This window comes from Calliphora vicina, chromosome 2 (genome assembly GCF_958450345.1).
Source record: "Calliphora vicina chromosome 2, idCalVici1.1, whole genome shotgun sequence".
NCBI classification, from domain to species: Eukaryota; Metazoa; Arthropoda; class Insecta; order Diptera; family Calliphoridae; genus Calliphora; species Calliphora vicina.
In genome coordinates this window covers 110018860-110045575 of record NC_088781.1, presented here as the reverse complement: position 1 = coordinate 110045575, position 26716 = coordinate 110018860, and the positions used below count along the sequence as shown (strand labels likewise).

Below are 26716 nucleotides of genomic sequence, written 5' to 3'. Positions count from 1 at the left end.
AAAAAAAAATGGCTAAAAAAATACAATTTACTTGGTTACAAAAACAAACAACAAAATTGGTTGCCAAAAAACCGCTCCAACACACAAGACCTTCTTCTTTACATCAGTGCTAAATGCAAATGGCAGCCTTTTTACCATGAATATTATTTTTTCGTTTTTACTTCCTTTCTCTTAACTTTGTTGAGTTTTTTTTTTGTCTGCACGTTACAATTTAAAATATTTTTTTATTTCATAGATTTATGCATTTTTATTCTTATCGACATGAAAAACAGCCTTGGCTCTTTATTTTTTTGTAGCAAAATAATTTATTTTTTAAAATATTTATATTTTATAGGTACTCTATAAATGGGAGCTGTGATTTGCAATGTAATTGAACAGACAAGAACGCAAATTAATTGCAAAATGTAATATGTTTTGTTACATAGTCATCATCATTAGTAGTGGTCAAGTTAGTGTTCTCATCTGTAGTCTAATCTGTAGTCTAGTCATAGTCATAGTCTCGTCTGTAGTCTAGTCATAGTCTAGTCATAGTCTAGTCATAGTCTAGTCATAGTCTAGTCATAGTCTAGTCATAGTCTAGTCATAGTCTAGTCATAGTCTAGTCATAGTATAGTCATAGTCTAGTCATAGTCTAGTCATAGTCTCGTCTGTAGTCTAGTCATAGTCTAGTCATAGTCTAGTCATAGTCTAGTCATAGTCTAGTCATAGTCTAGTCATAGTCTAGTCATAGTCTAGTCATAGTCTAGTCATAGTCTCGTCTGTAGTCTAGTCATAGTCTAGTCATAGTCTAGTCATAGTCTAGTCATAGTCTAGTCATAGTCTCGTCTGTAGTCTAGTCATAGTCTAGTCATAGTCTAGTCATAGTCTAGTCATAGTCTAGTCATAGTCTCGTCTGTAGTCTAGTCATAGTCTAGTCATAGTCTAGTCATAGTCTAGTCATAGTCTAGTCATAGTCTAGTCATAGTCTAGTCATAGTCTAGTCATAGTCTAGTCATAGTCTAGTCATAGTCTAGTCATAGTCTAGTCATAGTCTAGTCATAGTCTAGTCATAGTCTAGTCATAGTCTAGTCATAGTCTAGTCATAGTCTAGTCATAGTCTAGTCATAGTCTAGTCATAGTCTAGTCATAGTCTAGTCATAGTCTAGTCATAGTCTAGTCATAGTCTAGTCATAGTCTAGTCATAGTCTAGTCATAGTCTAGTCATAGTCTAGTCATAGTCTAGTCATAGTCTAGTCATAGTCTAGTCATAGTCTAGTCATAGTCTAGTCATAGTCTAGTCATAGTCTAGTCATAGTCTAGTCATAGTCTAGTCATAGTCTAGTCATAGTCTAGTCATAGTCTAGTCATAGTCTAGTCATAGTCTAGTCATAGTCTAGTCATAGTCTAGTCATAGTCTAGTCATAGTCTAGTCATAGTCTAGTCATAGTCTAGTCATAGTCTAGTCATAGTCTAGTCATAGTCTAGTCATAGTCTAGTCATAGTCTAGTCATAGTCTAGTCATAGTCTAGTCATAGTCTAGTCATAGTCTAGTCATAGTCTAGTCATAGTCTAGTCATAGTCTAGTCATAGTCTAGTCATAGTCTAGTCATAGTCTAGTCATAGTCTAGTCATAGTCTAGTCATAGTCTAGTCATAGTCTAGTCATAGTCTAGTCATAGTCTAGTCATAGTCTAGTCATAGTCTAGTCATAGTCTAGTCATAGTCTAGTCATAGTCTAGTCATAGTCTAGTCATAGTCTAGTCATAGTCTAGTCATAGTCTAGTCATAGTCTAGTCATAGTCTAGTCATAGTCTAGTCATAGTCTAGTCATAGTCTAGTCATAGTCTAGTCATAGTCTAGTCATAGTCTAGTCATAGTCTAGTCATAGTCTAGTCATAGTCTAGTCATAGTCTAGTCATAGTCTAGTCATAGTCTAGTCATAGTCTAGTCATAGTCTAGTCATAGTCTAGTCATAGTCTAGTCATAGTCTAGTCATAGTCTAGTCATAGTCTAGTCATAGTCTAGTCATAGTCTAGTCATAGTCTAGTCATAGTCTAGTCATAGTCTAGTCATAGTCTAGTCATAGTCTAGTCATAGTCTAGTCATAGTCTAGTCATAGTCTAGTCATAGTCTAGTCATAGTCTAGTCATAGTCTAGTCATAGTCTAGTCATAGTCTAGTCATAGTCTAGTCATAGTCTAGTCATAGTCTAGTCATAGTCTAGTCATAGTCTAGTCATAGTCTAGTCATAGTCTAGTCATAGTCTAGTCATAGTCTAGTCATAGTCTAGTCATAGTCTAGTCATAGTCTAGTCATAGTCTAGTCATAGTCTAGTCATAGTCTAGTCATAGTCTAGTCATAGTCTAGTCATAGTCTAGTCATAGTCTAGTCATAGTCTAGTCATAGTCTAGTCATAGTCTAGTCATAGTCTAGTCATAGTCTAGTCATAGTCTAGTCATAGTCTAGTCATAGTCTAGTCATAGTCTAGTCATAGTCTAGTCATAGTCTAGTCATAGTCTAGTCATAGTCTAGTCATAGTCTAGTCATAGTCTAGTCATAGTCTAGTCATAGTCTAGTCATAGTCTAGTCATAGTCTAGTCATAGTCTAGTCATAGTCTAGTCATAGTCTAGTCATAGTCTAGTCATAGTCTAGTCATAGTCTAGTCATAGTCTAGTCATAGTCTAGTCATAGTCTAGTCATAGTCTAGTCATAGTCTAGTCATAGTCTAGTCATAGTCTAGTCATAGTCTAGTCATAGTCTAGTCATAGTCTAGTCATAGTCTAGTCATAGTCTAGTCATAGTCTAGTCATAGTCTAGTCATAGTCTAGTCATAGTCTAGTCATAGTCTAGTCATAGTCTAGTCATAGTCTAGTCATAGTCTAGTCATAGTCTAGTCATAGTCTAGTCATAGTCTAGTCATAGTCTAGTCATAGTCTAGTCATAGTCTAGTCATAGTCTAGTCATAGTCTAGTCATAGTCTAGTCATAGTCTAGTCATAGTCTAGTCATAGTCTAGTCATAGTCTAGTCATAGTCTAGTCATAGTCTAGTCATAGTCTAGTCATAGTCTAGTCATAGTCTAGTCATAGTCTAGTCATAGTCTAGTCATAGTCTAGTCATAGTCTAGTCATAGTCTAGTCATAGTCTAGTCATAGTCTAGTCATAGTCTAGTCATAGTCTAGTCATAGTCTAGTCATAGTCTAGTCATAGTCTAGTCATAGTCTAGTCATAGTCTAGTCATAGTCTAGTCATAGTCTAGTCATAGTCTAGTCATAGTCTAGTCATAGTCTAGTCATAGTCTAGTCATAGTCTAGTCATAGTCTAGTCATAGTCTAGTCATAGTCTAGTCATAGTCTAGTCATAGTCTAGTCATAGTCTAGTCATAGTCTAGTCATAGTCTAGTCATAGTCTAGTCATAGTCTAGTCATAGTCTAGTCATAGTCTAGTCATAGTCTAGTCATAGTCTAGTCATAGTCTAGTCATAGTCTAGTCATAGTCTAGTCATAGTCTAGTCATAGTCTAGTCATAGTCTAGTCATAGTCTAGTCATAGTCTAGTCATAGTCTAGTCATAGTCTAGTCATAGTCTAGTCATAGTCTAGTCATAGTCTAGTCATAGTCTAGTCATAGTCTAGTCATAGTCTAGTCATAGTCTAGTCATAGTCTAGTCATAGTCTAGTCATAGTCTAGTCATAGTCTAGTCATAGTCTAGTCATAGTCTAGTCATAGTCTAGTCATAGTCTAGTCATAGTCTAGTCATAGTCTAGTCATAGTCTAGTCATAGTCTAGTCATAGTCTAGTCATAGTCTAGTCATAGTCTAGTCATAGTCTAGTCATAGTCTAGTCATAGTCTAGTCATAGTCTAGTCATAGTCTAGTCATAGTCTAGTCATAGTCTAGTCATAGTCTAGTCATAGTCTAGTCATAGTCTAGTCATAGTCTAGTCATAGTCTAGTCATAGTCTAGTCATAGTCTAGTCATAGTCTAGTCATAGTCTAGTCATAGTCTAGTCATAGTCTAGTCATAGTCTAGTCATAGTCTAGTCATAGTCTAGTCATAGTACTTTAAAATATACGCAAAGTGTTTTCCACATTCGTTGTTATCCATCCTTTAAAAATTATTGTTCTCTTTTTTTATTTTCATTTACAATTTTAACCTTTTTTCCATTTCAGTTTTGTAACATCTTCCTTTTTTCTAGTTGTTGTAACCAATTTTCAAGTATTTTTCCTTATTATCATACCATTTACAAAAATTTCTGTTTTTTGTGCTTATTTTCTCTACAATTTTCCTATAGATTTTTATTTTTACTATTTTCTTGTTTCCATGCTCTGCTACGAAAATTACCACAAAAAGACGCTAAATCAGCAATAGCGCCAAATTGATTTTAAATTGCATTTTTTCTTTATAAGACTTCTTTAGTTTTTGCACTGCTACTATTGCATTCTATTTTTTTGCTGATTTCATTTCTTTTGATAAGTTGTCAGTGCTGCTTGGGTATTGTCGTTGGTGATTTTTGCTGTTATTATTGGTGTTTTTGTCATATCTTTTTGCTGTTTGAGCGTAAATTAGGCATATTTTATGCACATCTCGTTTTAACATTATGCACTGTCTTTTCTTTTACAGTGCAGCACTCCATAGTCTTGGCATGTCAATGCAGTTTTTTTGCTGTGTCTATTGGTTTTTTTCTTAATTTTATTTTGTAATTCTATTATTTTTTTCCTTATGGTTTGTTGCAGTAATTTTTGATTAATTGCTTCAAACAAAAATTTTATGGTTGATTTGAAATCATCGATAAATTTATGTTTTCCGCATACAGATTAGTTGAAACTGGCAGTAAAGGAAGTTCAAGGAAAAAATTACAACTGCCAGGAATATGAAAAAAATATGATTGTTTTGGTTTAAATTAAGTTATAAAGCAGAACGTGACATTAACATTTGCAGTATATAATTAAACCATAGAGAATTGTTTTAGGAAGGGAATGTAAAAAGGAGCAAATTCAATTTTAAATACTCAAAATCATGGCCATGGAATGGTGGCAAAACAAATCATACATCATTAGATGACAAAATTGGACAAAATTCAAGAATTCTTTAAGTTTAGAAACGGTCCTACAACTAATTGTTCATTTTAAAAGTTAGTATTTAGGATGGAGAGGACTGCATAATATCGTCTGAAGCTAGATGTTCCATAATGAAGATAAAAACAATATATGACGTTTTTGAAGCCCCATCTTTAATATGTGTATTCGGATTAGAATTCTGAAAATACTTACATCACAGTTGAAGGTTGTCTGACATTTCGATCCAAAACTCTGGATCTACTAGCCCGAATTATCTGATTTTCAATACCAAACTGCTTAGGAAAATTGTATATATGTTGGTGTTATTTATATAATACTGTTGTGTACTTAGGAAAGTGCTCAATAAACTTAGAATTTCATAAGGATCAACAAACCCAACAAAGTATAATGTATTACTTTGCTGTGTCTCAGATGAATATTTCACCACTTGTGTTGTTCAAGGGTATAAAAACAATAAAACTCAAACATTTTCAATTTTATAATAAAAAAATCTTTATTTAAAATATAAAAAAAAAACAAGTAAAAGAGAGAAAATAATTTTTAATAACGATTTTGAAACTGGGGATCCGAAGCATAGGCAATGCAACCGCAAGGGTAACCTATAAAAATTAAAAAATAAATTTAACTAAAAAATAAATAAAAATAAAACAAAACAAATGTTAAAAAAAAAAAACTTTATTAAACAAAGGAGACATTAATTACTACAATATTATAAACAAGCTAAATTTATTTTAAAAAAAAATATTGGAAGTGTAAAGATACAAAAAATATTAAAAACAAATATTTAGTACAAAAAGAATTATAAAATAAATATATATTTAAAATACAAAATAAAATTCATAAAATGTTATAAAAAAAACTAAACAAAACACTGGGACAATTGATTAACTGGTGTAAAAAAGAAGTATAAATTCAAATGTTCGTTTGTGTAAAAATTAAATTAAAAATTCATATAAAGGGAGGAAAAATTTGAGGCTAAGAAGTAAATTGACTGTCAAATATTGAAATGTCAAGAACTTGCATTTATTTTGTACAAACCGGCCGAACAATTCAATCAATGTCTGATCTCCTGGACTATTTTCTCCAACCTTTAAAATGACCGGGTTTACGTTAACAAACCGCAAACAACTGATACTCTAAAGCAATGATCCGCAACCAGAGAGAATTCAAGTGAATGTAAATGTATTGGTGTTAACACACCCAGCAGTTCTAGGAAACTGTCCCGAACTAGTTATTTTACCTATCACTTAGGGTGACAACTAGTTAAATAACTAGCTTTATGACTAGTTATTTTAACACGTGCTTATCCTAAGCAGAGGCACAATTGGTCGTTTTTGATTACAATGAGACTCTCCGATGGCTGGTCCAAAGTATTCAAAGCATTGGATTCATATACGGGTTAAATAGATTAATTTATCTTACTAGCTAATTAACTGGTTACTTGTTCAACTACATAATTAGTAATTTTAACATGTACGTTAAAAGGATATCTCATAAACAGTCCAATAACCGATTGCTTATAAACAAACCTTTCTCCGACAACTCTCCAAAGATTCCCTCCGGTGGATAAAATAACTACTTTTTAAAGTGCAGTATAAAATAATCGTTTAAAATGGCTACACTCTAGGTTACTTAGAGACATTAAAGCAGTGATGTTCAAAAATAAAAATGAAGATGTATTGGTGAGAGAGCTACCCAGTAAACATAATGTCAAACACTTAAAATAATAACAAAATGAAGAAAGTTTAGATTTAGCATTTTTGTCAAATAAAACCAATTTTTTAAATGAATGTAATTTAAATTTTAAGGAAATGAAAAAATATATATTGCAAGTCCGAAATTCTCTTAAATTTTGTATTTATTTTTGACTTTGTTTTATTGTGTTCAATTGTAATTGAAACGCGTGTGTTTGCTATGCTTCGAACGAGAACAACCAACAACAATGCTTAATAAATTTCTGAACAAAAATGACGATAGTCCGCCATATGTGTTTTCTTCGCATGCTCAGCGATGAATGAACAAAAGTCTTTAAAAGAGCATAACAAATGTGTGTAAATTTTTCAAACAATTGTTGTATGGCGTGAACATCACTGCATTAAAGTGACAATTGACTTCAAGCTAGTTTACATGGGATGTCAGTATACTTAAGCAAAAAGAAAATAAACTGTATGAGAATTATATCAACAAAATTTTGATACAAATCGGTTTGAATAACAAACAAATGCAGTACAAAATAAATTTTTAAACTGTCTACATTCTAGATTACTTAGAGACACTTTAGTGACAATTGCTTTCACACTAGATTACCTGGGATGTATAAAGTAACCAATCTCTGTAGTATTGGATGTATGACTTAAAAATGAGGAATTTACAACAGATGGCGTATTTTTTCAAAGCGGTTTTTGTTTCTCTCATTTATTCTCACTTGTTATGGAGTATTATAGTTCAAATTTTCGAATTTTGTCTCAACAAAGCGTCATATGTGGCAAGTTTTGCTTTACTTCTTTGATTTGAAAAAAAGTGCCGCTGAAACACACCGATGTCTCAGTGAAGCTTATTGTAAATGTGTTTCATCGATTTAAATGTGCTAGAGATGGTTTTTGCGGTTTAGAAGTGTTGATTTGTACACGGAAGTCCAAGATCGCCCAAGCCGGCCAAAAAAGTTTGAAGAATAAGAATTGTAGGCATTACTCAATGAAGATTGTTGTCAAACTTAACAAGAGCTTGCAGAATCATTGGAAGCTACTCAAGCAGCAATTTTAGAACGTTTGCGAGTAGCAGGATTCATCCAAAAGCAGAGAAATTGAAGCGGAGAGACCTTGAAAGAGGATTTTGCATGTCCAAAATGATAAAAAGATAATCATTTTTGCACCGAATCATTACTTGCGATATAAACTGGATTCATTACAATAACCCGAAGTGTAAGAAATCATATGTGAAGCCAGACCAACTAGCCTAATCGACGCCAAATACACATGGCGCTAAGGTAATTTTCTGTATTTGGTGGGAGAAAAAAGACCATATCTATTACGACCTTCTGAAAACTGACCAAACTATCAAAGGGAACCTATACCGAATGCAACTGATCGTTTGAAGCGAGCGCCGAGAATATGCACTCGGCCATATGTTTTAATACATGTTAAAAACTATTTAGAATGAAGTGGTTGGGACGTTTTGCCTCACCCTCCTTATAGTCCAGACTTTTCCCCGTCCGAATACTATTTGTATCGGTCAATGCAGAACGCTTTCTCTGGCATACGCTTCACTTTGAAATAGAGTATCCGAAATTGGCTTGATTAATTTTTTGCCTCAGAAGATGAGCAGTTCTTTTAGTTCGGAATCCATATGTTGCCAGAAGAATGGGAAAATACTTTGAATAAATTTTTATTGTACAAATATTTCAAAATGATAGCTAAAAATCCCTCATTTGTAAGTCATACATCCAATATTTATTTTGTTTACTCTCTCAATTGTGTGTTTTGTTGACTCTCGTGTTGTGTACGTGTAAATAGCCGAAGTTCTTCGGCCACTGAGTGCTATAGGCGCGGATCATTGGATTAAAGAATCAAATTCGGATATGCATTGAGGAGATACACAAAGTGTTTTTGCAAAATGTGGCTCAAAATTATGTGAACAGAGCTGACTTCTCTCTGTAGAGGATCTGAAAAATTAATTAATTATTTCCACTTTTTTTCCGTTCCCACACTGTGCGATATGCTAAAGATGGAAAATAGTCCGTTATCATATTCCATTATTAATTTTCATATTTCTACTTTATATTGATATAAATAAAATCCAATTTTTCAACAACAAGAGTATTTTTTAAGCCAATTTACTTCAGAAACTCAAATTTTATCAACCTTTAGCAAAATTTTTTTCAATAAATCTTAATATTGTAAAATAATAAAATTTGAATTATGTGAATAAAACATATATTTAATTTACTTATTAATAAAGGGACACACAAGCAGATAAAATAAAAAAAAAATTTACAAAACCTTTAGCTGACGCCAATTAAGTAACATACGTTATAAGGGGTACATGCGCCAGTCGCTGTTGCAAATTATCAAAATTTAGTTAAAAGTTAGTACTTGAATGCGCTGATAATAATTTATAAATATTCCCAGAATTTAGTATGTATTTTGTCCAGTTATCTTATTCTAATCGATCCACTGTGGCATGTACCCCGAGGATGTAACAGTTTCGCCATTTGGGGCTACTTTGAAAATCGAAAAAGAAAGAAAGCATAGTAATAAAACATGAACTTAGGAAGATTAATTTTAATGGCAACAAATATATAGATGATTTAAATAGAAACAGAATTAAAAAATTTAAAAAAAATCAAAGTTTGCGCATGTACCCCCTGTATATTACTAAGGTTGCTAAACATATTTAGCCGCCATTTTTTCTGTTATTAATAACTCAATTTGTATTCAATTAACACATAGTTTAAGTAATAAATTAGAAAATAATATCATCTAGATTGATAAAAAATAATATTGATTTTGCTATCTGGGGTTCAAAAATTTATTTTCCTGAAATGTTTCCCTAAAACTAAATTTAAATCGTACAATATTCAAAAGTTTATTACATACAAAAAAACTTGTTTATATTTAAAATAATATCAGCCATATAATCAATAAATAAAAATTTGTAATTGCACATTAAAAACATCCAATCAATTTCCATACATTGTAGAACGTGTCCAAACTACTTGACCAATACTATTGACAACAACTGTGGAATTAAATTATTATTATTATTAAGAGAAAAACAAATAACATTAATGCCAAAACATACAAAATAAACATGAAAATGAAATAAATTTTGAATTAAATTTGAAAATTTTTGAAATAAACCTCCATATTCAGAACTAAATGACAGTGACATATTAACAAATATTACTGTTAAAATTTTATCATAGTCAGTTCTTAATATAGGGGGAAACTACATTTGTTAAATAAATAAATGTTATAGATAAATGGTCCTTTAGCATGACAGTAGTTAGACATTTGGATGACACTTTAAATGAGGCTTAAATATTTACTGTACAATTACAAATTATGCATGATGTTATCTTTATTTTATTCATTAGTGTATGTAATTTAAAAATAAATTTTATTTGTAACTCAATACCGATTTATTCATAACGTTCTGATGCCAACACCCAGTAAACAATATCAAAGCATTTCAACTTGCCTCTTGGTTTGCACTGCAAATGATCTTTGATGTATTGGCAGGGGCATTGAAACTGTCCACAATGACGTCCCGGCTCCAATGGGGTAACATCAACCAGACCTCTGATGGCATCACGACCCCAGCGTGAGGCATAACGTAAAAATAATTGCACGCCACGTTCCTGGAAATTTTCGTTTGTTTTTGGGTATTTATGAAATTTACAAAGGTTTTACAACAAAAAATAAAAAAAACATGATCAGGAAAAACAAAAGTTAAATAATGCAAGTGAGAAAAACTACAATAATAGAGAAAGCATTTCCAAAGAAATAGAAAGAAATTTTTTTAATACTACAAAAAATTAAAAGTGTTATAAAAATAATAATAGGTATTTCAAAAAGCATGCTTTTGTAACAGTGAATATAAATGTGGCTGAAATTGAACAAGTGCAGATAAAAATAATTGTTAAATAAATAATTTTAAAATAATAAAAATGTGTTATCCAACTTTCTACAGATACTAGAATACATTAAACGACAATTTACAATAAGCATTTGTACTGGAATTCAAGTTGAAAGCTTGAGTTATAGTTGTATTTATATCAAGAGCATTCTCCAGTAAAAACCAAACATAAATTTAAGACATATGTTTTTTTTTTTTGAAAAATATTAAATTTTTTAAATATTTAACCAGTTTAAAAAATAATTATATTTGCATTCAAGTCAAATTCCAACAATATATTCAAGTGCTTGAATTTTTGGGACATTGGTGCTTAGTGGGTTGGTTTACAAATAATTGATATAGCAAAATTCATAATTATAACAAAAATACCACCATTTAACAAACGTGATAGGAGATAGGATTTGATTTTAGACCTATGGTTTCTTGAGGAAACTTTCTTAGAATTTTCCATAGATTGCGACCCAGCCTAATGTACATACTGGTAAAAACAGTACTTTAGTAAAAAAAATAGTGTTTATTTTAAATAGCTTCATAAGAGTACTATTGCATATACGGTTTCATCTGCCATTCTGGAACGTTTCCGACATATGCTGCTACCGATAAACATCTTTCACACCCGTTTGCAAATACTTATAATAAATCTGCAAGTATTTTCCTCTTGTTCCTTCAGAAATAAAATGATTTATTTCTTTTGCTAGTTGCAAATCTGCATTATAATTTGGTTTCGTTATTGTTATTTGTGTTTTTTACATTTATTAATAATATCTTTTAGCCTATTAGCAATCGAAATATTTTCATTTTGTTCGAACTCCACATCTGAGATAAAATCAATTTCATTTGATGAGGATTTAAATTGAGTTTTGTTAGATACCAAAAAAAAGTGAAAAATTGAATTTCTAGAGCCCCTCACAAGGAAAACCAAAAACACTGTTATCCTTTATTAACTATGTTATAGAAGGAGTTGAGCTTAACAACTTTGCTGAACACCACTTTGCGATATTCGGGCATGTAGAACGTCAAAATCAATGAATTTATTTATGAAAAACGGGATTTTGAATTTGATTTTGATTTTTTTTTTCCAAATCATAAACTTTTTTGACTTCTTTTCAAATGTGCCATTTTTTTAGATATTTTCCTTGAACACCTATTTGGTCGCTTAGTTGGATGCGAGTTCGGTATCTATCAAATTAATTTTTTTGCCAAATCAAAAACTTTGTTTACTTTTTTTTCCAAATGGACCCTTTTTTAATTTTTTTTAGCTCAAACAAAATCTTAGATATTGTCGTTGAAGACCCTAAACTTTCTTCATAGCAAAAAAAAATTAAAAAAGTGTCATTTTAAAAAAAAATTAAAACAAGTTTTTGGTTTTGTCGAAAAAAATCAATAATTGTATATCTTGAGTTACAAAACATTTATTTTGATATTAATCCCACTCGCATCCCACTAAGCGACCAAAAATATCATAAAGGCATGGATCTAAGCTTTCTTTTGAGCAAAAAAAAAATTAAAAATGGCCCATTTTGGAAAAAAATTCTATATTGCAAAAACAAGGCAATAGGAGACCAAATAGGTCTTAAAGGAAAAGACTTAAGCTTTCTTTTAAAAAAAATAATTTAAAATAGGGCGCATTTTAGCATAAAAGTTATGCAACAAAATTTCAAAAATTGTTTGTATTGAGTTACAAAATATTTATTTTAATAGATAGTGGGAGACCATGACCATGAGACCAAATAGGTCTTAAAGGACACGACCTAAGCTTTCTTTTGGGCAAACAGTTTTTTTTAAAAAAATTTCCCATATTGGGAAAAAAGTTAGATTTTGCAAAAAAAAATCAAAAATTGTTTGTCTTGAGTTACAAAATACTTATTTTGATACATATCCCACTCGCATCCCACTAAGTGACCAAAAATATCTTAAAGTAATTGACCTAGGCTTTCTTTTGAGCAAAAAAAGTTTTTAAAAAAGATCCCATTTTAAAAAAAAGTTTATTTTGATAGATATCCTACTCGCAAAATATCTAAGCTTTTGTTTGATCTAAAAATATTTAAAAAGGGTCCATTTTGAAAAAAAAGTCAACAAAGTTTTGGATTTTGCAAAAAAAAATCAAAATTTGTATGTTTTGAGTTACAAAACATTTATTTTGATAGATACCGAACTCGCATTCCACTAAGTGACCAAATAGGTCTTTCGACGAAAATATCTAAGCTTTATTTGAAGAAAAAAGGACCATTTTGAAAAAAAAGTCAAAAAAGTTTTTGATTTCAGAACAAAAATATTAAACTTTTTTATTTTTTTAAATTTTTTTTTCAAAAGATTGAAGAAAGAGCTATCTAAACTATTTGGGACACATTTTGCTAATTACCTAACAATAGGTAATAAGTTACATGATGGATAAGAAAAAACACCTGCTTGGCAAAAATTTCAAATTTTGACCACTCAGAGAGTGAATTACTATCCAATAGAGCTAACCTTGGTGCAAATTTCATTCCGATCGGAAGATATCGATTTCAAAAGTTGGTTCACTTGACATGAAATGTCTCATATACTTGTAGAATTTTATTTGGATTCCAATATTTTGAAATTTGTGTTTGTTAAATTGATTATTGCCCGACCCACACAACATTTTTAATTTAAATCAATCGACTATGAAAATTATCCTTAACAGATTGGTATACTTTTACTTGTAGAAAAACTTTTTTAGAGAAACCGTGCGACCTCGATGTGAAATCGATGCACTTTATTCAGTTGTTTGTGAAAAATCGACTAATCTCTCCGAAACTTGAACTTGAGGATTCTATTACATATTCAATTAAAGCTGATGAAGGCTATAACAAATATTTCAAATTATATGTGGACATTAATAAATGAATGTTGGATTTTTAGTAAAAAAATCATCCTGAAAATTTTTATGTAAATCGGTTGGGGTAAAGACGTGCCGCAAGCCCTCTGAAGTTTTGAGATGCATTTACAATGAGAAAAAATTAATTTTTTCAGTTTTTGTAAAAATTTTGCCATTAAAAAATTACTTTTGCAATTTAATTTAAAAGAATAGAAATATGTACGTAATTGTCGTTCTATTGATACATAAAAAAAAGAAATTGGTCAAAAAATGTTAAAGTTATTAAAAATTCGCCAGGCCATTAACGTGTCTCAGGCTACTAGAACAGGAAATGTAGGAACAAAATTAACATATTTTAATAAATATTAAAATAAAAGCTCATTTTTACTTAAAATTTATCCACGTTTACTTGTATATGAGTTTTTGCCTCCGTAGGATACCGTTAACCTATTCGCAGGTATGACCAAAAAAATAAGAACTTTTTAACGGCAGTTTCAAAACTCCTTTTTTCAAATTTTTAAAAATTTTGTTAAACAAATTTCAGAAGTTTTTATCATCCCATTGGGATTTATTGAGAATATAATAGGGAATAAATATGTGAAAAAATTATGAAAATATCTCTTATAGTTTTTCCGTACCTGCGATTTACATTTTGAAATTTTCGAGAAAAACCAATTATTTGGCCATTTTTTGGCGAATGAGCTCTATTTCCTTACTGTTATGAATTTTTAGTAAAACCTATTCAGAATATTATAGTCCAGATAATTCTAAATATACTCTAAAAGTGTTACTAAAATTGGAAAACGTTAAACCTTAAATCGTGAAGGTCAAATGTCAAATTTTTCAATATTTGGAATTTCTCTAATATCGAAATATAGCGAAATGTTGTATATTTTTGCGCCGATTTTGATGAAACTTACCAGAAATATAACACAAAGCCTAGTACTTACAAAAACAGCAGAAAAATTAAAATTAACCCTATATAGAACTTGAAAAAATATGATTTTAAATCTTTGGGGTCATTTTAACCCCAAGTGCCATTAAGGATTAATTTCCATTCTTGTGTTGTTATTATGATAACTAGAGTTTATATAATATTTTTCCTAAGTTTCATCATTAATAATAAATAACATTTCTATATCTTTTAATTTTAATATTGAAAAATTTGACCTTTGACCTTCACGATTTAAGGTTTAACGTTTTCCAATTTTAGTAACACTTTCAGAGTATATTTAGAATTATCTGGACTATAACATTCTGAATAGGTCTTAACCCCAACCGATTTACCTAACATTTTTTCAGGATGATTTTTTACTAATGTTCTCCAAACTGGGGGGTGAGAAAGGCCAAAATCCAACTTTCGTTTATTAAGGGCAACCCTAGTGGACATAGGTCAACTACGTTCCTTTGGAAATATATATCGAATTATATGCTTTTTTATGCTTAAATTATTCTTAACTTATTGAGAATTATTAATTATGTAGAATCAAATATACTCATGCGTATGTCTAATAAATAGGCACGATTAGATATCAAATTATAAACCAGTCATTAGTAAACTATTTCAAAGCAATGTGGACTAAAATATAAATCGATAAAATGTATGCTAAACAGTAATGATATGTCATTACTAAAGGGCATAAAGATTAAATTGTAAATTTTTATATTAGTAAACTTAATATGGATAATTATAGTTGTAGGTTTAATTACATGTTTAAACTACAATTAGATTAAAAGTGCAAATATAAGGAATTTAAATACGAATTAAAACTAATCAAGGAAGAATTACCTATGTAAGTGTTAGCAATATAAATTTTTAAAACCATTAATAAATTACAAATAAAAGAAAACTAAATGGTAAATATGTTTAATTAAATAGAAGTATATTTGTCAAATATAATAATAAATGATAGTTTTTTTACAATTAACTTAAAAATAAACGACTATTTCTTTTAAAACAATTTTTAATAAAGTACGACAAAGAAACAATGAAGCAAATAAAAAACATAAAAATTCTGAAGTAAATAAAAATAAAATTGTAGTAAATAGTTACATAAAACAGAAAACTAAAAACAAAAGCTAAATAGTTTTGAAAACAAACAAAAAAGTTATTTTGTTGTTTTTCATAATTAAAAACAAATTTCAAAATCAAATATTAACATTCCTTTTAGGTGTTTTTTTTTTGTTGGGTGTAAATAAATGAGTAGTAGTAGCAAGTCCTTTAGTTTATAACCAACAACCCAAACAATTAAGGCCACAACATTGTTTGCGCTGTAAATGCATTTTAATTTTATTGCGCAAAACTTCCTCCTCATACTGGCAGGGACAGATGGATGATTGTAAATGGCGGGGAGTTTCATGAACGCCAGCCTCTTGGACGGTCCAGTCAAGACGACGTCTTAAGAAATCTTTGCCCCAACGTTGCAAATAGCTGAGATAAAGTTCTTGTGCCACAGCCTAAAATTTTTACAATATATATAACACGGGGGATTTGGTTTTCATAATAGTTTTTTTTTAACATTTAATTTTAAAAATAAATACATAGAGTCATAATATGTGTGTGTGTGTGTTTATGTGTTTAGGAGATAGAAGTTAGAGTAAGGAATAGGAAATGTTTATGTAATTTCTATTGAATGCCATGATTTGCTTGAAATTGCTAAACAAATAATAAAAAAAAACTCTAGTCATAAACTTCTTGCAAGAAAACAATGTTATTTACATGATTTTAAGGTGTATGTATGTTGAAAATAGTGCTTTTTTGATGGACAAAATAATTAAAAAACCAAAACTCACCTGTTTCCTAGACAAACGCACCGGATTTGAACCTTGTATAACAATATCATTTAAATCTATATCCAATTTGGCCTCCCATCCAGCCTTTATAGCTTCGCCACCATTTTGCTCGGTATGCTCAAGGAATTCATTCAAAAAGTTTACACATGGAGCAGAATCAAAGTACAGGAAACATAAATTCACTTTATGACACGATATACGACCACGATCATCCAAAATCAAGAGGATTTTGTGCTTTATCAGCTGCTTATTGACTCGCGCTAAACATTTCTCTAAGCCACGGGCCAAACGTAATTTCACCCACATACACAGGAATATAGCAGCCGCATTTAGGAACAGCCAACCCACGCCCAACGAGAATAGGGCAACACCTTGTAGACCCGAGAACAGTAGAGTCAATAGAACAGAGAAGGCGAATAGTATCCAACAAACTAAAATACGTTTATAACAGATGTTGTACATGGTAAAGCGATAGTCATTTACAAGAGTTTCCATGGCGTGAACATATTCTTCAACGGTGAGCTTTTAAAACAAATAATATTCAAATTAAATTTTGATGTGATTTTGTGTATGCTAATTTTAAATACTCACTGTTAAACCTTGGGCCATTAACTCTTCTGGCACCAGTTCTGGCCTAAATATGGCCGGTGTTACCCAGGGAAATTTAGTATTGGCGGGTAGTAGTGTTACTATGACATCACCATTGGCTAAAAGTAAGGAATAAAATGTTTAAATTAAGGAAACTATTAATAGATTTTGTTATTCCATTTGTAACACATCGAATTATTCATTGCAGACAAACAAAAGAATATATATTCTGGGTCTACATAAATGGTAACGATCTTCCTGCGAATTACTTAGGGGTATGAGATTATTCTCAAATCTTCTTTTCTTATCAGAAATATTTGGTATTGAAAATGGGCAAAATCGGTCAAGTAGAACCAGAGTTATGGACCAAAGAACATTAACTAACGAATTTTATGTATATCAAACAAAAAACTAAAATTTTGTGAAAATGAACGAATTCACTTAATTGTGAATAAATTCGAAAAGAATGCAGAAATTTTTATATACAATATCTCGTTTTGTTGCTATTACAATTGGCTTTGCGATAAAGCAATAAATCGGAACAATTTCAACCGCTTTTTATTTTTTATGATTTTTTTAAAACAAAAAAAATTGCTATTTTCATGTAAAAAATAATTTGTTTGCTTCAATTTGTTATTATAACTCCGAAACTACTCAGCCGATTAAAACACAATATATATGTGAAAATTTGTATATAGCATGGGGAAAATGTTTTCGAAATTCAATCAATCGAAAGAAGAACATTAACTACTCAATTTTATGTATATCAAACCAAAAACTTTGATATACATAAAATTGAGTAGTTTGAAAATGTAAAACAAAAAAATTTGCTATTTTCACATAAAAATATATTTTTGCTTCAATTTGTTATTATAACTCCGAAACTACTGAGCCAATTGAAACGTAATATATAAACGGATTACAGGTTATGTAGATATGAACTTTTCTAAGTTTATTTTAATAACATCGGACTAATTCTTTTTGAGTTATCATTAGTTATGTTGAAAAACGTTTAAAAAAATTTATAATTTTACTTAGCAATTTTTTTAAAAAAACCTCTCCATAGAATTTTAAATTTTGAACCATATTTGTACTACTGGAACCACAATACATCAAAATTGTGTAGTGGTTTAAAAAGCCTTCAAAATTTTTTCGATTTTGTTTCCTTGTGTAATTGGCATAAAACAACAACAATAACGTAGCAACCTATACAAATAAATTATGTTGTATTAAATCGATTGAACGATGCTACCATTCTACCGATCTTCATTCATTCAATGAAAAAGTTTCGTGAATATATCTGAAGCGTATTTGTAAAAAATTGTATTTTAAGTTTTTTATGTTCAATGAACAAACAATCATCATTGAATCTCTATTCCGAAGAATTAGAAAAAACTACAGACCTAAATTATGTGAACATATTCTCATAGAATTTGCTAAAGAGATTTCGTTATATGAAAATATATTCTAATTAGTTGCAGAATAAAATCTTCATATTAAAATTTAAGGACAAATACGATGTTTCAAAGCTTTGTGCACCGAATGATTGGCAAATGTTATTTAAATTAGATTGCCGAATAGATGAAAAATAGCATCTAAGGTCAAGGATAATAAAATCAGTAAAATTTTACTTTTTTCATCAATTTCACTCCAATAACTAATGACTTAAATTCGATTGTTTCCTATTTCTCATTTTATACAAAAACTCCAGATTTTTTCATCGAATGTGAAGCCTAACCTAATAATTGGTCACGGAAATTTCATTAGAATACCGACAAATCTGTCCTTCAGGATATCAATATACATTGACGGCTCAAAGACGCAAACGAGATTTGGGAATTTTCGCTATTGAATTCGGACTCTTGGTCTCTCTCAGAGAGTCCCGATACCTGAATTATATTTTAGGAGGATATCTATGGCATTGACACAGCAGCAAGAAGAATTCGGAATTTATATGCCGAAACTTCAACTCGTAAAACTGTCCAACAGCATTTTTGGAACAGAATAGCGACCCTATAATTCTGAAAGGGCATGTTGAGTAGAGCATTTTTGTAGAATAAACTTATAGTCCAGCTGGTCTGAATTTTTTTTTACAGTGGTTCAAAATTTTCGCTTTTTTATCGAAGGGAGCAGTATACTAACTAAAAAAAAATGTTGTAAGTTAATATGTGAGAGAATTCTTATGGTCAGAGTTATATTATGGAATTTTATGGGGATCATTTTTGTGGAAGGTCTTAACCCTTTAGCTCCTCTCTTTAGTGGTCAATTTGATAAAATCAAATAAAGTCCTTTCAAAAAGAACATTTAAGGATTCAAATATTCTACGAAAATTTTTGCCGGAAAATTTCAGTGGGGGTCACCAAAGCTACCAAAGTTGTAAATAAAGCACTTTACACTTAATTTGCAAGATTACATGCCACCTTGGGTCTCACATTTTTTAAAAAAATCACAAAAAATCTATTTATGATCCGAATGAGCTGATATTTAAGATATAAATAGTCCTAGAGAAGATCTACAAAAAATGTATATACATTTGTAAATTATCACTTTTAGGTCAAGAGTTATTTATGTTTATTTATTTATTTTTTTTAAAATTGTTCCATCTTTTTTTAGTTTTTTAATATCAGCAATATTTGCGATAAAATTTCACATTTTGCATGGAATATATTAAAAAACGTTAAAATTTTTCAAAAGGGAGCAAGGTTTGTGGAGCTCCTGAGGAACAAATATAAGCTTTTTGTATAAGTAGTTAGTATTGGTGAAAACCTTAGGACCTGAAGATTAGCAGTTTAGTGAAATGAAATAATTTTATGAATTTTTCGGACTTCATTTACCTTAGAAACTAAAAAATTTGAATATTGGGATTTCACATGAACAAAAAAATAAAATTTTAATTAATGTAAACTTTTAACGGTTACAGATATTATAACAACATTTGAAAATAGTGTAGATCCAAATGTCCTTAAAGCAATGGAATTATAATCTTTAACACTTTTTATTTTCAAATACCAAAATTCTAAAAAACTGAGTTTTTTAGAAAACACCCTACGGCGACGTTATTTACTGTGTGATAGTAAAATAACTTTGTACGTGTTTAAATAAGATATAGGGCTATACATGCATGGAGCTTTTTCGAGGATCGGTGCTTTGCCGTTTTAGAATTTTTTGATCAAACAAAAGTCTGGAGTCGACTAGGTCCACTTAAGTGAGCCAAGTTTTACTTTCTACGCTTTTGCATTAGGTTCTCTTTTCGAATCATGTACAAATTTTATATAGTCCCGAAGAAAATTTTTTTCTACAAAAGAAAATATATAGGGACTTTTTTGGGAAAAAACATAAAAAATACGGCCATTTTTACATGTACCAACTTTGGATGCGTGTAACTTTTTATAGGGACGTCATGACTGTCAGGAAGTTGTTTTTATAGTATTCAAAATTTTATAGCGAATATAGGTGATATTTTAATAAAACAATTTCGAACCACCGTAGGCCCGACATATCTAAAAAACTAAAAAAAGATCGAACAAAATTAAAAAAAGTAAATAAATAAACCTAAATAACTCTTGACCTAAAAAAGATAATCTACATATGTATATATATTTACATTTTCATTCGGATTATAAATAGATTTTTTTTTAAAAAATGTGAGACCCAAGGTGGCTTGCAATTTTGCTAATTAAGCGTAAAGTGCTTTATCTACATTTTTGGTATCTTTGGTGACCCCCACTGAAATTTTCCGGCAAAAATTTTCTTCGAAAAAAAAGTTTTGAAAGGACTTTTTTCATTTTCTTGAAAAAAGGGTCAAATTGACTCCTAAGGAGAGGAGCTAGAGGGTTAAGATCTTCCACAAAAATGATCCTCATAAAATTCCACAATATAATTCTGACAATAAGAATTCTCTCAGATACTTACAACATTTTTTTCAGTTAGTATACTGCTTGCTCCCTTCGATCAAAAAATGAAAATTTGACCCACTGTAAAAAAAATTCAGACCAGCTGGACTATAAGTTTATTCTACAAAAATGCTCTACTCAACATGCCCTTTCAGAATTATAGGGTCGCTATTCTGTTATAATCAAAAAGTCTCTATTTGTTGGACAGTGTAATCATATCTACGTGGATAGTTTCACATAAATCAAGACTCTCAACTAAGATCGAAATGTCACTATCCCAACTTACAAAATAACTTATCGAGTTAAATACGGGTTTCAGCTCATAAAGGTATAAAAGAAATGAAATCACTAATGAGTGCTGAATGGAGGGGTCACCCTTGGAAATATATTTTATTCCCTTGGTTGCGATATCGAATTTGATAGTCTAATAATCGTTTAATAAAATGGGACTCAGATGATCCACTATTGACACTTTTATATTATCCAAAATACTTTGGCCCTCTCTGCCAGGAAAAGGTCGCGTATGCTAAGGTATCGTGGTACAGGATATTCTCAGAGATGTGTCTCTCATTAATCTGATGAAATTTGAAATTTTTCGTTGCAAAAATCATAACTTTTGAACCAAATCAGATAATCAAAAAATTTAAATGGAATATGATAATTGATCAGCCTATGAAATGAATGTTTGAAAGTGGTTCTACGCTGTTCAGTTGTCTACTTATGGGTTAGCAAAGTTGAAATTTGTGGAAGAATCAATTTTATTGGAAGTAAAATAAAATATTTTTTAAAATTTTTGATTTTTTATGTTTCTTTTATGATTTCAAATTATTCCAGATAAGAATTTTTTTGGAAAAAAATTTATTCTTTTTATTCTTTTCTTAATAAATAGATCTATCAATAGAATCAAAAATAATGACGATCCGCTACATATTGTATCGGAAACCCAACCAAATTACTTCAAAATTGTCTGTTTTTTGAAAACTGAAAATCAGTCAACTTTGAAGGGCTATATCTTCTGAACCAAATAAGAGTAGCATATTTGAAATCGTTGGACAATTTACTGTACAATAGGTTTATTCAATATTTTTGCAACCTCACTTGTTCTAAGGGCGCCAATGTTAGGTAGGGTTGTTCGTGTTCATGTATAATTTGCAGGTCTTGGAGGCCATTACGAAATTGCAAAAATTCTCTAATTTTCCAAAAAACCATAATGATTGATTGAATTTTGTGTCTACAAATTTAACCTTTTGGGATGGGCGTTGCAGCATTTGTCAATTAGATATAGCTTTTTTTATGAAAGGCACCTGTTATGACAACGCTTATTTAATTTTAACTAACAGATAATTAGTACTTTAACCCCCATTAACACGAAGTCTGGTTATGCCTTAACTAATAGTTATATTGTCGTTTAAAATTATTTTTGTATGAAAACTGTCAGTATAACTATTAGTTAAAACATAACCAGACTTCGTGTTACTGGGGGTAAATGTCAAAAGAGTTACACTATGGTTCGAGTTCAGTATGATTTCTAAATCTTAATTTTCAATCTTCAATCTCCAAATTAGAGTTATTAAGAGCTTTTAAACGATTTTCAGAAGAAGACCTTATATTGAGGCCATTTTTGATAATAGACTGATGCTGACACATTAAAACTGGATATAGTACTCAAATTGTAAGAAATTTTTTAATTTCTTGCAATTTTTCTTAAAAATATCGATGTTCGATGTGTAATAACGGATTAAAATTGTCTTAAATATAGTATTTGTGATTTTAGATCTTTAATATCCCTTTATCAAAAGTCCCAATTTTCATTTCATTATCATACTTATTTAGCTTGACAAAAAGTATAACTTTAAAGGCACTATTTAAAAACTTTTTTTTGGATGCCAAAGATAATAAAAATGTTATAAAACAGAAAACTAACACAAAAAGTGTAAAACTGCTTATAGATTGAAAATAACATTTTAGCTTTCTGTAGTTATGGTCAAACTAAACATGTTATAACTGCGTTTGAAAAAATTCTTTGTGAAATCCATTCCTTTCTTTTGTTGTTGTTTTGTTCTACCAAAATAAACGACTTCTAAAACCCCTCCTTAAGTGATTAAGTGAGCCAAGTTTTTTTTTCTTTTTTGTTGGATTGTTTTGGTTGCAACTAGCTCAAAGCAACAACAAAAAAAAGAGAACTCTATATAACATTCTATTTCAATTTAATCTTTGGCTACAACAGGAGCAGGCATATAACACACAGAGAGAAAGATACATACCAAATCCTTCTCGTATCCGACCTGTTGATAATTCAATTGTACGCATTGGTGGCTGAGATTCAATGGGTATTGTGACAGACGTTTTTCCAGTCGATGATGGTTGTGATGTTGTCGTCGCAGACGTTGAGGATGATGATGCTGATGACAGTTTATTGGTTGTGGAGTTGTTGGTCATATTGCCATTATTGCTGTGATGTGGTAATTGATTGTTGCTGCTGTATTGTTGCTGATGTTGATGATGAGGCGTACTATTGGAGTTATTAGACGATGACAATGATGTTGCAGCAATATTGTTGTTATTGCTGCTACTGTTAGAAGTTAAAGTTTTTGGTTTTTGGTGATGTTGCTGCTGCTGCTGTTGTTGTAGATTTTGTGTGTTTAATTGTTGTTGTGCTTTACCGGATACATTTAAATTAACATGCACACTTTCAGTATTTAAGACAGCGGGTGCCGCTACATCCGGCAAAACACTGGAAGTGGAAGACGTTACAGTTGTACCCTAAAAATGGTAATGGAGAAACAATAGAGACCATTAATTTGTTTTATTCTTAACTTTCTTTTTGTTATTTCACTTAAGCTAAGAAGAAAATATAGTCATACTTGTTAATTTATGTTACAAAGGCATTAAATTATAACATTTATTATCACCTACACCTTGAACTATGTTATTTTTAAATTTTGCAAAGTTCTGTTTTAGGTTTTACTTTGTGAAATTTTGTCTTATTTTGTTTTTAGTTTCATTTTCTTGGCATTTATTCATATTATTTTTAATGTGTTACTTATTATTGTCATTATGAGTTTTATTATTCTTAAATCAATAATATTGATTTATGATGACATTACAAGGTCTGGTGGTCAGCTAACAGACATTGTCTGTATGTTTAAATTTTCATCACAAAATCATTGAAATATGTATGTTGTTATATATAAATTATGAAGCCGTGCGAAAACTTACAATACGGAAATTCTTTTGAAATAAAAATTTACTAGAAAAATACATGGAAATTAAGGCATCAAAGAAATTTAGGTTTTAATTTATGTTTTTGAATCACTCTTAATAAATACATAAAATACATAAGAAGGTTTATGTTGTTTTTAGCTAAAATAAAAGTTTTTAAAATTCTAATCATATTGGGTGAATGACTTAAAAATGCAGAATTTACAATAGATGGGGTATCTTGTTTTTAATATTCTCACTTTGGAGTTTTGCTTTACTTCTTTAATTTGAAAAAAAAATGACGTTGAAGAAGTTTATGGTGAATGTGTTCCATCAGTCTCAACATGCGAAAGATGATTTGTGCGGTTCAGACAGAGGTGCTGATTTTGACGCGAAATACAAAGATCGCCTAGGCCAGCCATAAACGTTTGGAGTCCAAGAATAAGAGGCATTAGTCCATTAAAATTGTGGTAAAACTCAACAAGAGCTTCCAAAATCATTGGGAGTTACTCAAGAAAAATATTTTCAAGCAGAAGCATTCATTCAAAAGCATTGAAATTGGGTACCATACGAATTGATGACGAGAGACCTTAAAAGACAATTTTGTATGTATGAAATGATGCTTGAACACTATAAAAGTAAATCATTTTGGCACCGAATCATTACTTGCGATGAAAACTGGACTATCTGGAAGCTTAAGCGATCGTATGTAAAGCGCGGCCATCCAGCCGATATGACACCAAAGCCAAGAGTCTATGGCACTAAGGAAATGATATTTTATGAGCTGCTGAAATCTGGCCAGACCATCATAGAGAACCTGTACCGAATGTAACTGATTCGTTTGAAGCGAAACGAAAAACCCCCAGAATATGTAGCCAGACATGAAACCGTAATATTCCATCATGACAATGATAGGCCACATACTGCAATACCTGCTTCACCCGCCTTATAATCCAGACATTGCCTCGTCCGACTACTATATGATTCGATCGATGCAAAAGCTCTCTCTGAGATGTGCTTCACTTCATTCAGTATCCGAAATCGGCTTGATTTGTTCTTGGTCTCAAAAGATGAGCAGTTATTTTGACTCGGAGTCCATATGTCGCACAGAGGGATGACTTCATACATTTTTTTGCAAAAATTATAAGGAGTGGTCGTAGAGCGCTGAAATTTGGCACCGAGAATTATATGGACCAAACTTAGACAAACATAAAATTTTATCAAAATCGACCACGCCCAACGCCCACTGCCCATACAATTTTAATAGATTTTTTCTATCCAAGTAAAAGTCTAGAAATTTGGTACATATATTTTCTGAAACAAAAGAAGAACGTATGCTAAGTTTTATTAAAATCTGCCATGCCCACCGCATACCGCCCATGCAATCCAAATGCAATACATTTTTGTGCAAAAATTATAAGGAGTGGTCGTAGAGCATTGAAATTTGGCACCGAGAATTAATGGACTAAATTAAGATAAAAATTAAATTTTATCAAAATCGGCCACGCCCAACTCCCACTGCCCATACAAATCAAATTGATTTTTTCGCATAAAATTTGTTATATCCAAGCAGGAATTTGGTACATACATTTATTGAAACAAAAAAGGAACGCATGCAGAGTTTTAATAAAATCGGTCATGCGTTAATCGGATATTTCGTTTATTATTCGACAAAAAATTTTAAAATTTATTAAAATTAAAATAAAATTTTTCTTAAAACTATAAATGCACATTTCATCTTTAAACATTTCTCTACAAAACTGCATAATTTGATTTTTAAAATTGAGTGTTTGAAAAATTGACTTTTTGACACCAAAATCATTCTTTGTGTCGCCAGACAGATGGGAAAAGTCAGAGCTAACAATGCACAATGGTACATAAAAACAAGTAAGAGAGCTAGTTTTTCACCAAATTATACTTCAAAATAAAATTTTTAAATATTTTTAGGTAAACAACATTTAATTTTTTTTTCCAAAGTAGTTTTTTAAATTTTTTTTTTAAATTTAAAATTTTTTTTTCCATTTTTTTGTAACGTTTAACGAAAAAAGAACTTTTGGTGAAAAAAAAATTTAAAAAATATGTTTTACGATTTTGACCCATTGTAGGTCCAACAGATAAACGGACATGGCTTAATCGACTGCGCTATGTATACGGATCCAACTGTATTTTTTGGTGAAAGAGTACAGAAAATGATAGCAGATTTTTACAGTGGGTATATATGACCACTGCACATCGATTTCTTGCAAAAACTGAAAATTGAAAAATTTTTAGTTGACGCTCTTTAGAGGAACCAGTGAGAAGGATATATCTCACGAAGGTGAAGGGTATAAAAAGAGGGAAATAAATATGTAACTTCTAAACCCTTAGTTCGATTGGAATGTAATTTGCGCAAAGAAGAATTATTGTCGAGCATAAGCTTTGAATTTTGATTGCATGGGACCACCAGGGGTGCGGCCAGAGGTTAGGACACCTAGGGTATGTTCCATTTTTAAAACGATCCTATTTCTTCATCTGTGTTCCGATTTCAAAAAAATTACTCATAAAGAATATCGTGGAGGCTATCAATTATCTCTTATAACTTAGGAGATATTCGAATTTGAAAATTTTTGATAACAACGGGTTTAAATATTTAAAAGAATTGTCTAAAACTCGTTACTGAATCCAAAGTTAAATGCATTTGAATTATAAAAATAAAACAAAAATAAATTTTC

At 30.6% G+C, this 26716-nt stretch overlaps 1 protein-coding gene across 2 annotated transcripts in view; it reads right to left on the bottom strand.

The window, feature by feature from the left end:
* Nucleotides 1-5553: 5553 nt before the first annotated feature.
* LOC135950223 (uncharacterized) overlaps nt 5554-26716 on the bottom strand; it is a 33240-nt gene continuing 12077 nt past the window's right edge. Inside the window, exons 2-6 of one of the 2 annotated variants that reach the window (XM_065499754.1) lie at nt 23069-23567; nt 16915-17030; nt 16324-16845; nt 10254-10413; nt 5554-5653 (exon numbers count right to left, since the gene is read on the bottom strand). In XM_065499754.1, coding sequence (XP_065355826.1) covers nt 5595-5653; nt 10254-10413; nt 16324-16845; nt 16915-17030; nt 23069-23567 — 1356 coding nt within the window. In that variant the 3' untranslated portion in view covers nt 5554-5594. Of the gene's footprint in view, nt 5654-10253; nt 10414-15392; nt 15988-16323; nt 16846-16914; nt 17031-23068; nt 23568-26716 lie in introns of those variants that run through there. The other variant, XM_065499753.1, reaches the window with a different exon arrangement.